At 40.3% G+C, this 19,701-nt stretch overlaps 1 protein-coding gene across 3 annotated transcripts; it reads left to right on the top strand.

Annotated features, from left to right (window-relative positions):
* The first annotated feature begins 3,504 nt into the window (after positions 1-3,504).
* On the top strand, positions 3,505-10,560 carry LOC133136864 (aquaporin-4-like). Of its 3 annotated transcripts, none has more exons than XM_061254667.1 (6): positions 3,505-3,606; positions 6,397-6,814; positions 7,315-7,479; positions 8,337-8,417; positions 9,236-9,475; positions 9,570-10,560. In XM_061254667.1, exons 1-6 carry the CDS (start codon positions 3,578-3,580, stop codon positions 9,582-9,584), a joined length of 948 nt encoding a protein of 315 aa, XP_061110651.1. In that variant the 5' UTR covers positions 3,505-3,577; the 3' UTR covers positions 9,585-10,560. The 3 variants fall into 3 exon arrangements, with proteins under 3 accessions (XP_061110651.1, XP_061110649.1, XP_061110650.1); XM_061254665.1 differs by lacking the exon at positions 3,505-3,606 and adding an exon at positions 4,578-4,755; XM_061254666.1 differs by lacking the exon at positions 3,505-3,606 and adding an exon at positions 4,578-4,755 and having other exon boundaries at positions 9,236-10,560.
* The last annotated feature ends 9,141 nt before the right edge of the window (positions 10,561-19,701 follow it).

Raw genomic sequence — 19,701 nt, 5'->3', positions numbered from 1 at the left:
CTTTGGTGTACTTCAAAGTCAAAAACACATTTGTACAGTTCTTATTTCATTTTGGCAATGTGCTTGCAAAGCATATTGTGTTGCATACTGTTTCTAAAATTGCATTCAATGCCGTCATTATCTGAACGGAAGATCTATATATTTCATATTAATATTGACTTCAAAGAAACTAAATTTTAGCTATACACTCAGTGAGCACTTTATTAGGTTTATTAGGACTTATTTGTCCTTATTAGGACTTATTATAACCACTGTTGTAATGTGTGGTTATTTGCGTTACTGTCACCTTCCTGTCAGCTTCAACCAGTCTGGCCCTTCTCCTCTGACCTCTCTCATTAACAACAGTTTTTACTTGTGAGAACTGCTGCTCACTGGATGATATAAACATGTCATGAATTCAGTAAGGATTTCCATCTACAGTATATTGGTTGATGTGTGGGAATTACAGCCCTTTTTATACAGTCCCTGAGCAAGTCCCCAATTGCTATTGATGAGCTAGTTGGTGCCTTGCATAGCAGCCAATCGGGTGTGTGTGAATTTCTGTACACTACAGAATTCATTTTGCTGCTGCTGTCAGCAGTCATATCATCAATAAAGACAAGTCAGCCAGTTCCAGTGGCAGCCATACATGCCCAAGCTGTAACATTACCTCCGTGATGTTTCACAGATGAGGTGATATGAGGTGGAGGTACTGTCGGAATGTATCACGGACCGGGGGAGAGGTATACATGCTGTCAAACTAGGTATGCGTGCTTCTCTCTTGAACTACACTGTTCACTGTTTTTTTTCTTGCCAAAAATGTTCATTAATGTGCCCCGCCAAGGATAACCAATTGACTTCTGACTGTGGGGATTCCTTGGTAGTCAGATGTAAACTTATCGACTTAAAAGGGCAGCATATCAGGTTTGTAATATGTATTATCTTCAAAGCTCGATAATACAACCTGGAACAATGCTGTTTACGTCCACAAGTTGACGTCTGACCACAGTGACGCCAAGGGCACGAGAGTCTCTGGAGGCACTTGTGTGAACACTTTGCTAGGAAAGTGGACTGGAGAGTAGATGGTTTCCAGGTTGAAAGCGTGGGCAACACAATGCCATCTCACCCTTGAACAATGTACTTAACCTTCAGTAAATATCCACACACAAGTCCCTGCGCATGTTTAGCTATGAATGGTCCCTTAGATTATTATGGAATCTCAGTGCCATTCTCTGAATAGTGAGCAATTGAAGCTGTGAAGAGAATATTTTTTTTACTTAACAGAGGAGCTGTTATGCCTTCATGGCATTCATGCTTATGCAAAAGAGACACTAAAATGATAGAGCAGCGTTCATTTTATTCATAAGAGCTGGCAGTTTGCTTCTGTCAAAACTGACTGCCTCCACCGATGCGGCATTCAGCTTTTTCTGACAGCTGATGCTTTTCTCTTTTATGCGGTTGTTTTTCTTCCTGGTTAACTGTGAACACAAGCTTATCTGAACGCGACAACCTTGACGTCGCTCCACATGTTCCTTGGGCACGTGTGTGAGGCAGGCAGATACGTCTCCAGTGCCTCATGTTCAGTGATACAATTTTTAATTTCTGATCTCACACAGTATGAATGCGCTACATGCGCCAGCCCTCACAAGATGCTTTTCTCTGTTTCTTAAAAAGATAGCATGCACTGTTATTCATCACTGATTGCCTGTCTGAGACATATTTCTCCTTTTCTCCTTTTCTCTTGTTCAACACCACATATTTTCCCAATTTGATGTATGGTAGGTTCAATAAAACAAACAGAGAATTAATAATTTTAAGAAAAGATAAAAGATAAAAACCTTTATTCATATCCTGAAATATTAAATGTAATCAACAGCACACAATGTAACATTATCAGCTACTCAAATGGTAAACGTTAATGATTGACTGCTATCATCCCAACTATTAGCTTAACCCGCTTATCCTGAATCGGGTCGCAGGGGGGCTGGAGCCTATCCCAGCATACATTGGGTGAAAGGCAGGAATACACCCTGCACAGGTCGCCAGTCCATCGCAGGGCACACACATCATTCACTCACACACTCATACCCACGGGCAATTTAGATTCTCCAATCAGCCTAACCTGCATGTCTTTGGACTGTGGGAGGAAACTGGAGTACCAGGAGGAAACCCACACGAACACGGGAAGAACATGCAAACTCCACACAGAGAGGCCCTGGCCATGCTGCCTGACTGCTATCAATAAAGTATAAATGGTTGGTGTTTTATCATCTGCATTTTAATTAATTAAATCAAGGCTAAAGAGCATATAGATCATATTGCCTTCCTCTGTGAAACGGTGGATTTTGTTGGCAGCCTATATGAAGTCTAAAATAAGGTAAACAAGATCATGATGAAACCCTGGGTGGCATATCAGGTAAGCCACTGGGCCTGTGACATAAGCATATGCTGTCTGTAATGATTTCAGCAAGGAAATGTGTGGAAAGTCTGTCACCTATTTCTGTTTGTTTTGCTGTCAAACACATCAAGCATGAATTTCACAGACAGGCTAGAAGTATGGCTAGGCCATATGTTTTGGAAATAAATGATTAAATAGAGGATTGCGTTCAAAACAAACTGTGCATATGCAAAATCACTGTGTACTGTGGGCATTTTGAATGCCGGTCTGGTGAAGGAGCCAATCAGAGTAAGGTATCTAGGTCATTAGTATGTATGTATCAGAAAGTGAGCACCAGCGTGCTGACTAATGGAGCCTGAGGCATGCCTGATGGCATAGTCACTGAGCATCCTGTGCCAGGTGCCAGCACTTAGTCAGAAAGAACTGGATATATTTAACCTGCCCTGCCAAAAGTTTCTTTTGCCGATCATATTGCATTCATAAGCCTCTTCTTATTAGTCAGGCTTGTTCAATAATCTCTTCCTTAGTGCATGTATGAACGGTTTCAGTATCTAGCCTTGATTCTAGGCGTTTGATTACCTTTGGGGTCTGTCACTGCCATTTTTCAACATGATGACCTGAGTTGTACCAATGAAAGTCAAGGAAGCCTTTTTGGGGCTGACAAATAACAAACAGTCAGAGACATAACAAACAATAGGTATTAAAAACAAACTTTTATTCTTTGAATGGACACAGTGTTACAAAGTGTTCCCTCAATGTCTGCCCTGCAAAGCTCATTATGGGCCAGAAACAAATGAAAATGCAGCGTATACCTGCTCACATGAATCACTCAGAACAACATGTCATCAGGTCACGACTGAGCAAAGGCCAAACGTGCAAAAGCAAGCGACACAAGCTGCTTGCTTTCAATTAACCTTGGAAGCCTTTGACCTTTGGATCCAGAAAATGGCCCTCAGAGTGACAAATTGAACTGCTCCAGTTGGGCTCTGGGCCCTGGCATGGTGCCCACTTAGTACCAGCGAGAGGGAGACATCACACAGATCCCTGCCGCAGAATGCCATGGTCGTCTCAGCCCCTGACCTTCATCCAGGCCACTGACACACAGCTGTGTGCATTCTCCCAGTAATCGGACCCTTGTCTCAGCAGTGAGGGCTCCTGATGGGCTTATAAAAGTGTATCAACCCACAGCCACCAGGCAAGATGTGTGAATCCAGGGCATCGAAACTGGGGTGAGTCTGTGTTAGGGGCTGCACTTTGAGACTGTCACTCTGTCTGGATCCAGTACACACAATTTTGCTTTCACCATCCAAATGTGAAGAATATGAAAATATTACAATGCACAGTCATAAGGGATCTGAAGTGTTTCTTTCAAGCATGTGTCCAGTTTAGAATGTCCTGTCAATGTTGCAAAATATTATATTAATTTGTTGCCAGTTTTATGTATACAATTGGGGGTATATACTGTGGAATATGTGGCTGAAAATAAACACTTAAGCTTGGCAAGCATTTATACATTTTTATTGTTTGAAAAATCATTACAATAATTATGTATCATATTTTGGATATGTTGTTTAACAACCAGTTGACAAATATGTATGTGTTGTATCTCAAATGGGCGCATCACAAATATTTTAATCCAGGCAGATTATATTGTAAATAAATCAGACACAGTACACAGTTGCCCATCTGGTTTTCAGGTCGTCTGTACATGTATCAATGTTTTAAAGGTTGTACAATATATCTGAATTCAAAATGAGACAACATTGGCATTTTAATTTTACTACAGTGGGATTTTGTTAACAGGTTATGGATGAATGCGAAATAAAATAGTTGCATTGTAAAACGGTTGAATTCAAAGAAAGATAAGATTTGCTTCTGATTACAATTATAGAGTGATTAAATATTGCCAATATTTAACCCAAAAGCTAAATCATCTGAATATGCTAATGCAGCCCGCTGTAAACAGTAAAACGCCCTAAACACTCGTAAGGCCAAAACATTGGGAAGGGTCAACAAAGATTGTTGTTATTCAAATGGAAATCGTTTTATCGTCACTTTAAAAAAACGTTTTGTTTGTCACTGTTTAGAGAGCGATTGTTCTGCAATTCAGGAAACTTTCAGAACGCGACGGCGGTCATTTGTAATCACAGCGTTTTTATGCGTCCATTGTTTCTGCTAATGGGCGGTGCAGGCGAAATCTGTCCCCTCCCTTTGCACTTCACGTTTGCTCTAATGGGACAGATACTCCGTTGCTAACATATTAAAGTCACCAGAAGGTGATGCCAAGGTAGAATGCGTGGCTCATCCTCAGTCCGTAGGCTCCCAGTGCTCTCCTCCACACTTGCCCTGTGCAGATCTCATCCTCGTGAAGCTTGCTTGTAAGTATATCAATAGAACTACTCGAACAACGAAGCAGGTTCTATATGGAAATAAGTGATTTTTTATAATGGTCGCTGCGTGTTGAATGAGGTAAATGTACGGCAGTATTCCATCATACTGATTACCATTCATTAGACGTATATGTCAAGCGTGTCATGTGAGATAAAGACAGGTGTATGAAGTATAAAGTTTTGGAAATTGCGCTTGGTATTTACCATTTAAAGCAGGAATGACGCTAAATTCTGAACCGACTGCAACTTTTTTCGCCAATTTGTAGTATAAATATGTATGTGATGCAAAGTGATAGCTGAAGTTACTTTTGACACTAATTAAAACGTTCATACGCGTGTGTATATTTTCTGAGATTGCTATTGTCTTGCATGATTATTCGCATTGATTGCTGGTTTGAAATGTCATGGGTGAATGTTCCCATAGTTTACGCGTATTGACTCTCCAAATTGAAACAGTCTAGACTGTAATTTACAAATGGTGCAATCACTGGACCTGTCAGATAAAATAAATAAACTGTAATCCAGGTCAGATATGTTAGAGGTTTATGAAAATGCACCATCATCAGAGAGAAGAGAGAGGTATAGTGCACGGTAGTCAGCACCGGGCAGCTGTTAGAATTCTGTTGCTCCAAATAGATCCACCTGTTGCAAGTGCGCAAGACCATGTTCCAGATTGACTATTTTATATTTCCTTGTGTGTGTGTGTGTGTGTATATATATATATGTACTGTATAATAATAAAATAATAATAGTAATAATAATTAGTTATGACAATGAAACCATTATATGTTGTAGACTACATGTAATTGGCAGGTAATAGTTTAATTGGATAGTATCACATGTCTGAGTAAGAGGATTAAGATGTCAGAGCGGAAAGAGATATTTTCCTTTTTGGGAAAGTATGCGAGAAGAGTTTTAAATTGTTGAATGACTGAAGTCAAACTGTGTATATGGATTTTATAAAACGAAGGGAACAAGGGGTTTCATTGGCTTTGTAACGACTACTGTGCGACTACTGTAGGCCTATCATGTTTTGTAGAAGTAAAAGTTTTTAGTCTGCAGCAAAATATGGTGCATAGTTCTCATGACAGTTATTCACCAATCAGAGCATTTCTTCTGTGTTTTCTGTGCAGAAGGCACATGTTGGTTGTGATACATAAGACAAATGCGAAACAACATAACGCACCTTCCAGGATCTGTGTAAAACAGCATGCAAGAAAACATTGTAAGAAGCAATGACATCAATCACCCTGCCCGTGGGGGACCACTTTTACCTATGTTATACCCGTGTAGCTATGTAGTTACGGTCTAGCAACGGTCGGACACAGCATGGAGACTCGGACACAAAAATGCAAAGGAACAGTTGTATTTATGAACCAAAGCTGTTTAGAATATTGAAAGAAATGGGAAGTGGTCCAGACAACCACCAGCCGCGGAGTCCCCCAGAGCCCGACAGAGAGAAAGTTAATCGCAGGTGCCGCAGTTTGTTAATTAGCCTACTCTGCCCCGCCTCCTGCAGCTAGGCTACAGGTAAAAAAAAAAAGACACTAGCCAGGGAGACAGGGACGTTGTGTATATATTTGTTCCCCACATATTTAGACTTTTAATGGGACTTTTATTTACCCTTAGGAATTGCCTGTGTTCGTGTGATCGCAAGCGCATGATGGCTGCGTTCAAGGGGATCTGGACCAAGAGTTTCTGGAGGGCGGTCTCTGGGGAGTTCCTGGCGACGATGATCTTCGTTCTTCTCGGCCTGGGCTCCACCATAGGCTGGTCGGCGGGCGAAGAGAAGCCACCGCCCGCTGATCTGGTGCTGATCTCCCTCTGCTTCGGCCTGACCATCGCCACCATGGTCCAGTGCTTTGGCCACATCAGCGGTGCTCACATCAACCCCGCCGTGACTGCGGCCATGGTCTGCGCCCGCAAACTCAGCATCGCTAAGGCTGTCTTCTACCTGGCTGCCCAGTGCCTGGGGGCCACCGCTGGCGCCGGCATCCTCTACCTGGCCACGCCCAGCAGTGTCAGAGGAGGCCTGGGCGTGACTACGGTAGGACTGACGCCCTCAAGATCCAGTCTAGTCTGATCAGCTATCCCTGGTGGTGTTCACTATGCACCGTAAAGCAGTTTGTTGTTGCTAATCAAGTGAAGCAGATCAAAAACAGTAATCCGTTAAATATTACAATGAGCAAGGTAGGCGTTAATTGGTCAGCTCTCCTGTGTAAAACAGTGATTTTTTAAAAACTGTATCCACCATTTTAAAACCAAACTCTTTGCCATTTACTGAAAGGACCATGACCTCACCAAATAGGTTACTGGTTTTGGTATAGCTGCGTTACGGACAGCCGCTAAAAAATGCTTAATAAATGTGCAAGTATCTGATCTGACAGTAAGTATATTTACTCAGGCTTTAATACCGAAAATTGCCAATATGCTGTACAGAGCACTACTCTGAGATGATGAATTTGGGTTCAGAGGTGAGTACATGTTTTTTTAATACATGAAGAAACAGAATGGCTAATTCAGATGTCTGTGATTCCTGCTCCTTAGGTCAACGCTGGCATCTCAGTTGGCCAGGGCTTCCTGGTGGAGCTCCTGATCACGTTCGAGCTGGTCTTCACCGTCTTCGCCACCTGCGACGCCAAGCGCACCGACCTCGGTGGCTCAGCCGGCCTGGCTATCGGCTTTGCCGTGGCAATCGGCCACATGTTTGCGGTGAGACTGGGGGCCATTTTTTCTGTGGATTTTAGTTGTATCGTGCTCGGTTCACAGATTTCCAGTGAAATTATCCTGTTGTTCTTGCATGTGTTTCGCCACCAGTTCATAAGTCCCAACAGGAGCCATTTGAATCCTGTCTGTGGAAACTCCCACAGTCACACAGCAGGGTGGGCTTCCATAGCAATGGTTCCAGTTATCTAGCAACACATTCCCCTCTGGGACTTCCAGGAGGGTAGCTCATAGAGGAGGGGAGGGGGAGGGTGAGGGGGTAACAGAGACAGAGATTTCTGCAGTTTGTAGTTTGTTCAGTCAATGTTAGGGTCAGTCAAAATATGCAGGAAGCGCAAAAATCCATGCAGTAAATTAATGTGAAAAATAATTTAGTGGTACCTACTAACTATTTATAAACCTAACTGATGCAATTTCTAAGCTATTTAAGCCTGAAGGGCTAAATCTACACTGTCTATACAAGCACAAATTCTATTGTAGAAGGAAGAGGGCACATCTAGATTTATTGAAATTGGCTAATCTTTTGAATTTCAGTGGAGGTATCTGTGGTTGCCTAGCAACAGTGAAATAGACTTGTGTGTAAAGCTAGGCTAATTTGGTTCTGGTGAAGTGTTAAAATGGAGATTCTTACATAATATAACATTTGTTTTTTAGAGAGTCATAAAAATGGAAATGGCTATTATTCATATTATTTTTTATTTTAATGAGAGGTAGAGGTGAGCTCAACGTGCCTCCTAATCTCAGCCTGCTTGTGTGTGTGTGTGTGTGGCCATTTAATCCATGTTAATGCTCTGCCCTGGCCTCTCCTCTGTGCTCATACATCTGTGCCCTCTTCACTGTTTCAGATCCCTTACACTGGAGCCAGCATGAACCCTGCACGCTCCTTTGGCCCCGCAATCATCACCTGGACCTGGAAAGACCAATGGGTAAGAGGAAAACTGAAATATTCCACCTTAACTTCGGCTCAAGGTTCGACCTCAACGTGGATTTAATCCCAACAGCGTAAATACATGGCGCATTGCTTCGCAATATTTTTAAGCAATCTCTATAAACTGCAGTGCTGTGTGAAGTAGCCTTTCCTGTCGCTGTGCTAATGAATTTGCCACACGTATCAAGTCTCAGGGATGTCAAGTGCAGACGTTCCAACTGCCAGTAAAACAAGGTGGCCTTTAATGAAGCCACATTCAAGGTCGCAGGCTACACCACTGCCTCTGCAGTCAAAATTTTAAGTGCAACCAAAGTATTTTGGTGAAATGAATCACTGCCAATGTGGCTGGTGCCCCGCGGACCGATTTTATTGGAGTTGAAAAGTTTAGAAGGGGAGGCAAAGACATCTGTGGATGTGGGGTGAATGAGGCTCTGAGGATGGAGATGCCAGCCAGTCTGTGGAGTGAAGTTGAAGGCACCCACTATTGGATTAGTTTTTGTTCAGTTTTTTTAAAACACTTGAATACTGCAGTAAAGTTGTTGTAATGAACCTCTCTGTTTTTAACTATATCTGGGGCGTTGCAACTGTAAATATTTTGAGCTATTTGAAATTAGTGTGTTGCCTTCATGAAAGCCCCACAGAGGAGGTGAGTGAGATGATAACCGCAATACCTTCGTACTGGGGCGTTGATATGCGTGGCCATCTGTTTAACATGGGAAATGGAAGTGTACAGTGTACTAGTGTTCTGTATTGAGTAGTTTCTCTGGTCACGATTGGCCCATTAACAGGACAGTGGGCATGGCTTGTCTGTTGCAGGTGTATTGGGTCGGTCCCATCCTCGGTGGGATCATGGCCGCTGGCCTGTACGAGTACCTGTACTGCCCCGACCCAGAAGTGAAACGCCGTTTTGGTGGAGTCTTCTCCAAAGACACCTCGGGGAAGTACAGGGAGGCCGAGGGCCTGGTGGAGAAGGTGCCATCGGTCCACACCGTGGACCTGGAGAAGGGGGAGAAGAAGGAGGCCTTCAAGGACCCCACCAGTGACGTGCTGTCATCGGTATGACTACCAAGAGCACTGGAGAAGGAGACCAGCCTCTGAAGCTCTGCCTCTCATCTCGTCCCTGCCTAAAATCCGCCTCTTTCTCTCTCAGGTGGGGAGAGCCTAGCCAGGCAGACCTTGATTGGTTGGCTCGCTTTACACAGTAGCATGGAGACCGGCACAGTGGGAAAACCAGAAACCAGAAAGCAAATGTGCCATTCTGACCAGTGAAATCGACAAGCAGCCAAGCAGCCTTCCAGATGTCATTTTCAACCCTCTTGAGTGCAGCATTTTGTTGAAATGCATATCAAATTTGTTATCATAACATCATTACTTTATGTACAGTGAAATTAAATGCAACAATATGGACCCAGTCCTATTAAAAACATTATAGTCACTAATGTATGAGCAACCTAAGAACATACTTAAATTCTCTAATATTTAGTTCCTATGCAATGTTCAACACAAGAAATCTTAATGGCTACAGTGTAAAGTATAGATTCCATGTCATTACTATCAGAGGGAAGTATAGATTCATATTGTGAAGATGCAGTGTAGTTCTGTACTTTCCTCTAAATCTCCTTTTCCAGTGCACATCAATTCCATTTTTTATAAAAGCCTGCTTCTCTTTAATAGCAATGTACTTTACTAAAGCAATTTTGATATGAAAATTTAGTACATAATCAGTTTTTGACAATACGTATACTTTTTTGCAGTTGTAATTATTGCAGCTAAACACTTATTGGTATGTTTACCCTGTAAATATTGTTGTTCTTTAAAAAAGGCACATGGTCTGTGTTGATGCATTGTTTGGCTTCCTACCTTTCATATTCAACATTGCTAGACTTTAAATCAAGTCAAATCGAGTTTGGCTGCTCTACCACAAACCTGTAACGGATAAATTGCAATTTGAAATTGTAAACATCTGTGACCTCAAACTCTGTTGAGCATTTGAATGTCTTTATAACTGTGTTACATTGTCTTTTACAAATGCAAGTTTTTTATTCTGAACGTATAAATATTTGCAAATATAGTATTAATATGGAGGTCTGTGCTTCCACTACGGTGCAGTAACTGTGGAGTTTCTCTATCTGGCTCCCCAAGGCAAGGCTACTTCAAAAACTCCTTTAAATGAATTTGTTATATCAAAATGTATTATGTTATCTTTGTTATAAAAATATGTAGTAAAAAAAATGTTAAAAAATACATTTTGTAATAATATATTCAATAAAATGTTGATTAATTCAAAGGTGGCTTTACTTGTTAATTCAAACTGAACCTCTTCTGCAGAGTCTGGATTCAATCAACATTTGGACTGAAATGGAATTTTAATGGGATGGGGGTTTCAGCAGTGACATGGTTAGGACTGAAATGGGGGTTTTAATGGGACCAGGGTTTTGGTAGTGACCTGGTTAGGACTGAAGTGGGGGTTTTTTTTTAGATTTTTCCCTTTTTCTCCCAATTTGGTAGCCAATTGTACCTCGTCTGATTCAATTGGAGGTCGTCGTATTAGATGTACCGCCCGTACCCCGTCCCTTGGCGGCCCGAATGAGAGCGACACGCCTTCTTCAAGCCGTCTCGTCTCGTGCCCGTTGCCGTGATTCCGAGGCGCCCGAGGTGCTTATTGTGCGGCGATCTAATAACCCTGCCAAGTCCCTCCCTCTGGAGCAGCGAGCCAATTATTGCTGCCCCACGTGAGCCGGCCAAACTTGGCTTTTGGCAGGACCGAGAATCGAACCCCGGTCCCCGGTGTGCAACTGCAGCAAACTGCAACCGCAAGTCCGCTGCATCTTAGCCTGTTGCGCCACCGCGGCTCCCTGAAGTGGGGGTTTTAATGGGACAGGGATTTTGGTAGTGACGTGGTTAGGAGTCAAATGGGTGGTTTTATTAGGACAGGGATTTTGGTAGTGATCTTAATGGGATGGGTTTCAGCATGACATGGTTAGGATTGAAATTGACATCTTATTGGGACAGTTTTGGTACTGACATGGTTAGGACAGAAATGGGTTTTTTTAATGGGATGGGTTTTGGTAGTGATGTGGTTAGGAGTGAAATGGGTGGTTTTATTGGGACAGGGATTTCAGTAATGACATGGACTGAAATGGAGGGTTTTAATGGGATAGGTTTTGGTAATGACATGGCTAGGACTGAAATGTATGATTTTAATGGGACAGGGGTTTTGGCAGTGACATGGTTAGGACTGAAATGGGGGTTTTAATGGGACAGGGGTTTCGGCAGTGACATGGTTAGGACAAGGAGTTAGCTTGTTCCAGTGAACTGTAACATTAGACCTGAACCAGCAGCCAGTAAGTGGACTATGCAGAGGCAGAAGTGATGATAGATCATCTAATCTAACACTCACTGCCTGAGTGAGGAGTGTGTGTGTGTGTGTGTGTCTGTGTCTGTGTCTGTGCGTGCACGTCTGCGTGAGTACACATGTTGAAATTTCCAAGAACTGTAATAAAATCCCATCTATTTATTTTGCTCACTCTTTGTCTTTCAGCGAATGTATTTAATTTCCATTTAAATACTTCCTTCCTGTGGTATAATGGAGATATATGGTTTCTGTGTATATGCTCAGACCAACAGCAGATGAAGCAATGAAGAATAAAGATGACATCGTAGAAGCAGTCTACTGGTTCCAAGTTAGCATGTGCTAACCACTTTAAAGCCATGTGTGGATCAAAATCCCAGCAGGATCATCAGCTCATCAGAAAATATAAGTATCGGTGGAATGAGGATGCAATTCTGTCTGAGCCTTGCATGGCATTTAAATGAAAAAGTATTCTATCTTCTTGAATTAAAGTGTGTTTTAAATCAAAATTCTATCGTAATTCCCTCCTCCTCCACATCAGCTGGTCTGCGATGAGGAAAAGCGCCACTCAGATTCATACTTTGTGAACAGTGCTACATTTTACTGGCTGTTGAGGTGAGTTATGGCACCTCTCACCTTCGCTGAGATCAGGGTGAAAGGTGCTATATAAATGGAATCCATTGCACATAAGTACCTTTAATCACAGACAGACTAAGGGACTATCCCAGGCCCCCATCTCTCAAACCTGGCTCTCTTCTTTACCCCCCTCCTTCACTGGATGCCAGTGTCCAATTTCTGGGCCGTTTGCACTAGTCCATTTATATAACCTCTGGCCTCATGCAGGAGGTAATGGGTACAACCTCTCTTTTATTATTTTTGTCAATAGAATAAGAATAATAATAAGAATAACAATAATAAGAATCCTAATAATATACAATGCTTTGAATAATACATAACATAATAATTAGAGCTGTGAACACTGGGATTCCTCCCATTGAAAACATGCAATGAGAAAACATTGACATTGTGCAACTTCATAGGTTTATGAATGCATGCTGATGACCATTGTAGCCATTTACTAAGCCTTTCTTTCCAATGATATTGCACTTAATTATAATTGAAGTACAACTTTCTGAGGTGCACAATCCACTGGTGACTTTTAAAAAGCCAAAATTAAAAAGTATACTGAGCTAATGAGACAACAGTGCCACCCATTGGTATTGTGCATGTCAAAATGTGAATTGTCCCTTTAACAAATGTATTGCTCTGCTTTTGGTTTCATTCAAATATGTATCACTTATCAAAACATTAAGCGTTATCTATGAGGATATAGGCATTTGGAAGCATGCATCACAAGTATGCTGAATAGCATAGAATATTTTATTAATCTTCAAATAAAGCTAATGTTTATGATTCAAATGGCTTCCACATTGAGTCCTCATTGAAATGAAACAGCATGATTTATCACATAAATTATGTATCACACACACACACACACACACACACACACACACACACACATTCTCCAGCGAAATATCAGATCTTCCTTCTTGGTGCTAAACTTGATGGTAGTTATTATCTTTAACCCACAAGGCATTTTGGCTAGTGACTGGCGCCTGCTGTTATCTCATATGACCAGCAGAGGTCAGCCCAACTTTATGATGGAACAAGATCCTCTATACAGCAATAACAACAAAACATAATTTCTATACATTTTACTGACTCTGTGAAACATAGACTGCACTTCACAGTCTTTCTCTTTGAAGGAGTCAGGCAGTAGACTTTTAGAGATGCTGTAATCTGTTGACTAAGTTGGATAATATAAGTTGGATAGTATAACATTAGTACAGTCGAGAAAGTATAAAGGCATGTGTATATAAGGAAGACAGGAAGACTGGATATACTGCATGTCCATCTTTGTATGCAGTGAGCTACAAATTAAATGGCAGTATTCCTTGTATTTTATATTTCATGTGTTAATGAATAAGGACACATATAGGTGAATGTATTTCTTGCTCCAGAGTCTAGGCTGACCTTGTAATTTACTGGTTGACTCCTGGCAGTTTTCCAGGGAGCAGAATGACTAGACTACTTTTTATCTGTCTTCCTGCCAGTATAAATGTGGGAAACTCAATATCACATTCCTGCACATCATCTTAGCACTGGAAAAGGAAGTCAATTGTGGTTTATTCTGTAGTGCTGATTTATGTGACAAATTCAGTTGACTCATAACTGCAGGTTTCAATAACTTCAGCTCCTTGAATTGTCCTGAGTCCATATTTGAGTTGCTATGAGTGTGTGTGTGTGTGTGTGTGTGTGTGACTGCACACTCATCATTTAAAACTTGTGGGTTCAAATCCCAGGAGGGTCCACAACCATGTCACACTTGAGTAAAGCGCTTCAGATGAATTACAAATTGCAAATACTTGGCCTCAATAATGTGCATAGATGTAAGTCAACCCAGAACAAAAGCAACTAAACCAGCACATTCATAAATAACTAGGATGAATAATTAGCAAAGGCTATGCGATTGAATCTATGGGTATTTGTTTTTCTAAATCCCAATGCATGCTGTGGTTTTTGGGGCTCTGCCTTTCAAATGCCCCATTTCCATTTCCTCTGGCCATTTATGCAAATTCAGGTCTAATTGCTAATTTTCCATTAATTGGGGGAAACTCCAGTCAGTACTTTTATGAAGTGTTTTACATGATAAAGGACAGAGAAGAGAAGAGTGGTAGAAACAGCATGGTAGTCACTGGCTGTCTCCTCATTATGCTAAAATCAAAAGTCACTTCTTCTTCTGATCTTACGTTTACAGTTTCAAACTTTTGACTACCAAGCTCACGCAAACTACAATGGTTAAAAGAACATGACAGGCAGTGTGGAAAGCATCTTTGAATTTCCTTTTGGCTGTCGACAGACATTTATTTATTTATTTATTTATTGTCAACGGGAAGTTGTTTTCAAGGATAAATACAGCCTCATTTAAAGCCAGCCATTTAAAGTGGTAACTTTTATACAAATCATTTAGGTTGTGCAGAGCTGTCAAGCTCGTTTCCTGTCAAGAGAAAAATGTACAATGAGAGACTATGAGAATGTAGCAGGAACCTTGTTAGGAGGAGGTTGGTAAAAACAGAAATATTGTAAAAACAGTGTTATAGCACTGTTATTCACTACAACCTTGCATGGTCTTACTGCAATTTTGTAAAAAGGTCCACTGATACATACAGTACAAGAGAAAGGTTTGGACACACCTTGCCCTTTTCTGCTTTTTCCAAAAAAGCCATTTAGCCAACAAATCAGAAAGTCCTGTTATGTATAAAAACTGTTGTAATTACTACATAGTGAAACCAAAATGTATAGACATGGTTTCATAAAAGCTGAGAATCTGCACTTTGACTACATATGAATTGTTTGATTACAAACAGTGGAAATAAAACATTAATCAAAAAAAGCCAGAAAAAGGCAAGGTGTATCCTTTTGACTGGTACTGCATAAGCTGACATTGATAAACAATTGGAATCAATTAGCAAATGTAAATATTATAATCATAAAGAATGATTAACAACAATGGCAGGGAAACTGTGCTGGGCTAAAGCCCGGAATAGCTCTTATTCTTCAGTCAAAGTTCCAGATTGGCAAGATTTCAGGTGAAATCTCAGTGAAGTTATCCAGCTAACTCAGTAATCGGGCCCTGATATGGATATTGACTAACCAAATAAACATTAATGAGAAAGTATGGTGAACCATGTTGTGAACTTGGGCTTAGAATATTATACATTAATTCTAGGACAACCTAAATGGTACACAGTACTTTTAAAACAGTAGTTTAAGCGCATTTAGATATATGCTCCAGTTTCACATATTGTAGTTACAAAGGGAATACAGATAAATGGTCATTGTACAGTATGTGCAATTTTCCATTTATAACTAATTTGACCATAGTCCAGTTAAAATGTATTTACTATTTATGTGTAGTGTAGGCCTACTGGGTGTCATTATTGTATTAATTATTGTTCTGCTGCTTGTACATAACAAAACTGTAAAAACATCACATATCTGCCATTTAAATATCCGGTGAGAGTGAAACATTACATTACATTTGCATGTACATACTTTAGAAGCGATGTTGTTGTTTTTTTCCAGGAGGTGGCGATAAAGTCTAGAATAATGGTTCTGAAACCACTGATGCTTTAAGACTACTCACTCATTATGTACAGTGATAAAGAAATATCAGTTGCAACGAAGTTTATTCATTCTAATTGGTTTTGTCCTTTACATGGAAAAATACCAAATATCCTTGAACATAAAAAAATGCTATTAAAATAAAAGGACAGAGTGCTAAAGACTCAACCAATTTACTAATGCACTATTTAGCAGCAGCAGTAAAGTCATATTAAATTTAAACATATTTCTTTCTTAAATTCATATTTTTCATTTTAACTAAATAAAAAAAATTATCCTGTATGTCAAAATTATAGCCTGCCACATTTCAGTAACACTGCCTCCAGCGACCAGGCAGAGGATGAAGTCTCTAAAGCCATTGTATGTGATGTGCCTCAGCAGTAGACCAGTTAAGAATATATTTCAAGTATGCAAATATTTTTGAGGCAGGCATGTCATAGGTCACTGCGTGTCATAATCACTTGAAAGATGAGGCATGTAGCAGCCAGCTCTCAACATCAAAATGGCAGAAATGTAGCGCTATCATTGGCCTGTTTGACTGGTGAAGTGACAATGATTTAAACCTGTGAGCCAATCACAGCCAAAATACTCATGAGAGGTCAACTACTCCCTATTCACTCTAGAGCTTGATGTGTGGGCATCAGACCAAGAAAAACTATTATAAAATATAATATTATACTTCCATCCATACTATATTACATACACTATATATCATGATCATACGTTATTATTAGTAACACGTTCACTGTGTAATTGATTTATCATATTGTACATAAACAAGAAGGCCGGCTGAAATGCAATTAATTTAAACAGTGACAAGATCACGAAACAAGGTGGGCAGGGGTTGAAAAAGCATAGGACTATAGCCAATCAACATTAGGGGAGACCATTCTGTGGCCAATTTAACATCAAACAGTTTGATGTCAATGTGGCCACAGGATTATCTGAGCCACACACTGGGGTATATTGAAGCAAGTGTAATTTTAGTCCTTGGTGACCTAGTAAGGACATTAGTTTAAAGCCCTGCTACTCAAATCACAGTCCTTGAGGGTTGAGAAATACTGGTTTTACACCTTTATCTGGGAGTCAGGTGTGAAGACAAACCCTAGTGGCTAAGGTGCATGACTGGGAGCCAGAAGGTTGGTGGTTTAAGTCCCAGTGTAGCCATAATAAAATCCACATAGCTGTTGGGCCCTACAGCAAGGCCCTTAACCCATTGCTCCAGGGGGGATTGTCCCCTTCTAATCAACTGTAAGTCACCTTGGATAAAATGCGTCAGGTAAATAACAAATTATTTTTACAATTGCTATGTTCAGTAAATTACCTGGGAGATAAGAAAACCGATTTGGATTTGAGGGTCTGATATGAGTAGTTTAGTCCACAGACATTTTCTTTCGCAACACAGTATCCCCATCATCACACAGGGCCTTCTACTTGCTCTTGAGAGAAGACAGTAACCCCTCGGGCCCACTGGTCCTAGTGCTTCTGCTAACCAAGCCTGAACCCCACTTAAGTATCAACAGTTTGACGGGAATAATCTAGAGTTAGCAGTAAAATCCAATTAGTAATTAGTAGTTAGTCAGCAATAAGTAGTTAGTGAGCTGTTTTATTGTACCTGTCCTGGTAAAGAAATAACAAAGAATGAAGGGGAAGCATATTTTATCAAAGATCAGTGTACCAATTACATATATTTATTCAGAAGACAACACAATGTGTATTTCAGACCATTTTTCAAAACCTTCAGAAATATAATTCAACAAAGAGCATATCGCTATGAAAATGAATTATTGTTATTATTATTTGGGGAATGGAGGAGGGGGGAAATCCTGTTACAGTTTCACCTGCTGAATAATTCATACAATAAACAAGGAAAGTCTCCCACTTAATAATTTAGACATAGGCTAATATTGATTTATTCGGTGAAAGCTTCCGCCGGCAGCCTCGCCTGTGGTCCTGGAATCAGAATTAAAGGAGGATATAGGCAGGCTAGACAGTAATAACATTTGTATAATTTCATTATTGCTCTCGGCTCAGTTCATTTTCTCCAGTTGCTGTGTGAATTTGTGCGGTTCTCAATCTGCCGGGACTGGTAGCGCAGATGAACCCCAACGCCACGCGGAGAATAGCACATATGCTACACAACCATATATGCTGGGACATATTTCTCATTGTATCACTGGGAGTTACCAATGATTTTACATTCAATACTTCAGTGACATTACATAACCTTCTGAAATAGCAAGCTAGTGTCTGAGAAATTATTGCCATCTGCTGTCTGCTTATGATATCTGCTTCAGTTTGAGGAATTTTAATGAAAATCCCCGCCTCCAAAAAAAGTGTTTGGTGATATTGAACGTGGATAAATGATGGGAAAATGGAAGTCACTATCAGGACTACATATTTACCTTTCCAGTCGGCGCACACCAATTGGAAAATTGGCACTGGTGCCGCAAATTCAAACAATATAACCACTTGACATTGAGCTGCTGGTAGCTTGCTGAAGACACAAAGGTCACCCAGTTTTCCAGTTTACACCAGTCAGCAAATGTATAATTATGTATGGGTCAGACCTGGGTAAATTACGTATTTGTTTTGAATTACTTTTCTGGAGTACTGTAACCTATGAACTACTCTCAAAAAGGGCAAACCCCACCTCTGGTCCTATTGGGAGGCTCAGTTTCAACAGATCAGTAGAGCACAGAAAGGTTTTTGAATCCAAACAAAATATTTTATTTTTGCTGGCAGCAGAGGGCGTATATGAGCAAATGAATAAAAATGAATAAATAATACAAAAAATAATGACAATAATAATCAAATAAAAAGGCCCATAGGCCTGGATTTTCAAAGGATGTTCAAAGGATGTTCTAAAATAAAGAAAGAAAGAAACCAGTTTAAATGAACACATTTAAAATGCGATTAATCCAGATATTGTGCACCTGAGACCTGGTCAGGTTCCTGGATGGTAAAGGGTGTAATACGCAATACCATAACCTTCCTCCAGGGGCTCAGTCCCAATCCTAGGGCTCTGAATCAAGGCAAAAACCCACAAGAAGCATTTGATGAAACACATTAATTTTGTTAACTATTACTGCCTTCCCTGATAACTAATATTTAGCCAAATACTGCAGGGGCACAGAGAAATGACCAAATAAGAAGGGAAGATATGTCCACGGGACATTACTGGGGGAATGCATTTAAAATGTGGCTCTTGCCTCAGAGAAGCATTATTATTGCTGCCCTCTAGAGGGCCAGCATGTAATAGGATTACATTTTATTGGAGCCATCACCACCTCCAGCCGTATTCCTTATTCATAGCCAGTCACGAGATTTGCCGTTTGTCCATTTGTCTGCAGTGGAGAAAATAATCCTTATGATAAATATCATGCATGTAATATGGTATGTAACTATGTTTCAAAATAATTTGTGAGGAGAACAACCCATCAAATGCCCTATTGTAGAAGCTTTTCTTCTTTGAATTAAAAATATATAATTTACCTATGTATTGTTTGAGATATATATTTAAACATGATACCACTCTAGGTTCCTCTATGATTTGCATTTGAAATTAATTTATGTTACATATTTACAGTGCGTTCTGAGACTTTAAATGGACTATGCATTTTGTTTTATAGTTCAGCATTTAATTTCTTAATTTGGGTACTTACTTTTAAATTGAGACTTCAGGCATTGATATTCAGAATGCCTTACACAATGTACCTTAGTTACATGCTACACATATGCTACC

Source organism: Conger conger, chromosome 9 (assembly GCF_963514075.1).
Source record: "Conger conger chromosome 9, fConCon1.1, whole genome shotgun sequence".
In the NCBI taxonomy this organism is placed as follows: Eukaryota; Metazoa; Chordata; class Actinopteri; order Anguilliformes; family Congridae; genus Conger; species Conger conger.
Note: the sequence above shows the minus strand (reverse complement) of the source record. Positions and strands in the feature narration are given on the sequence as shown.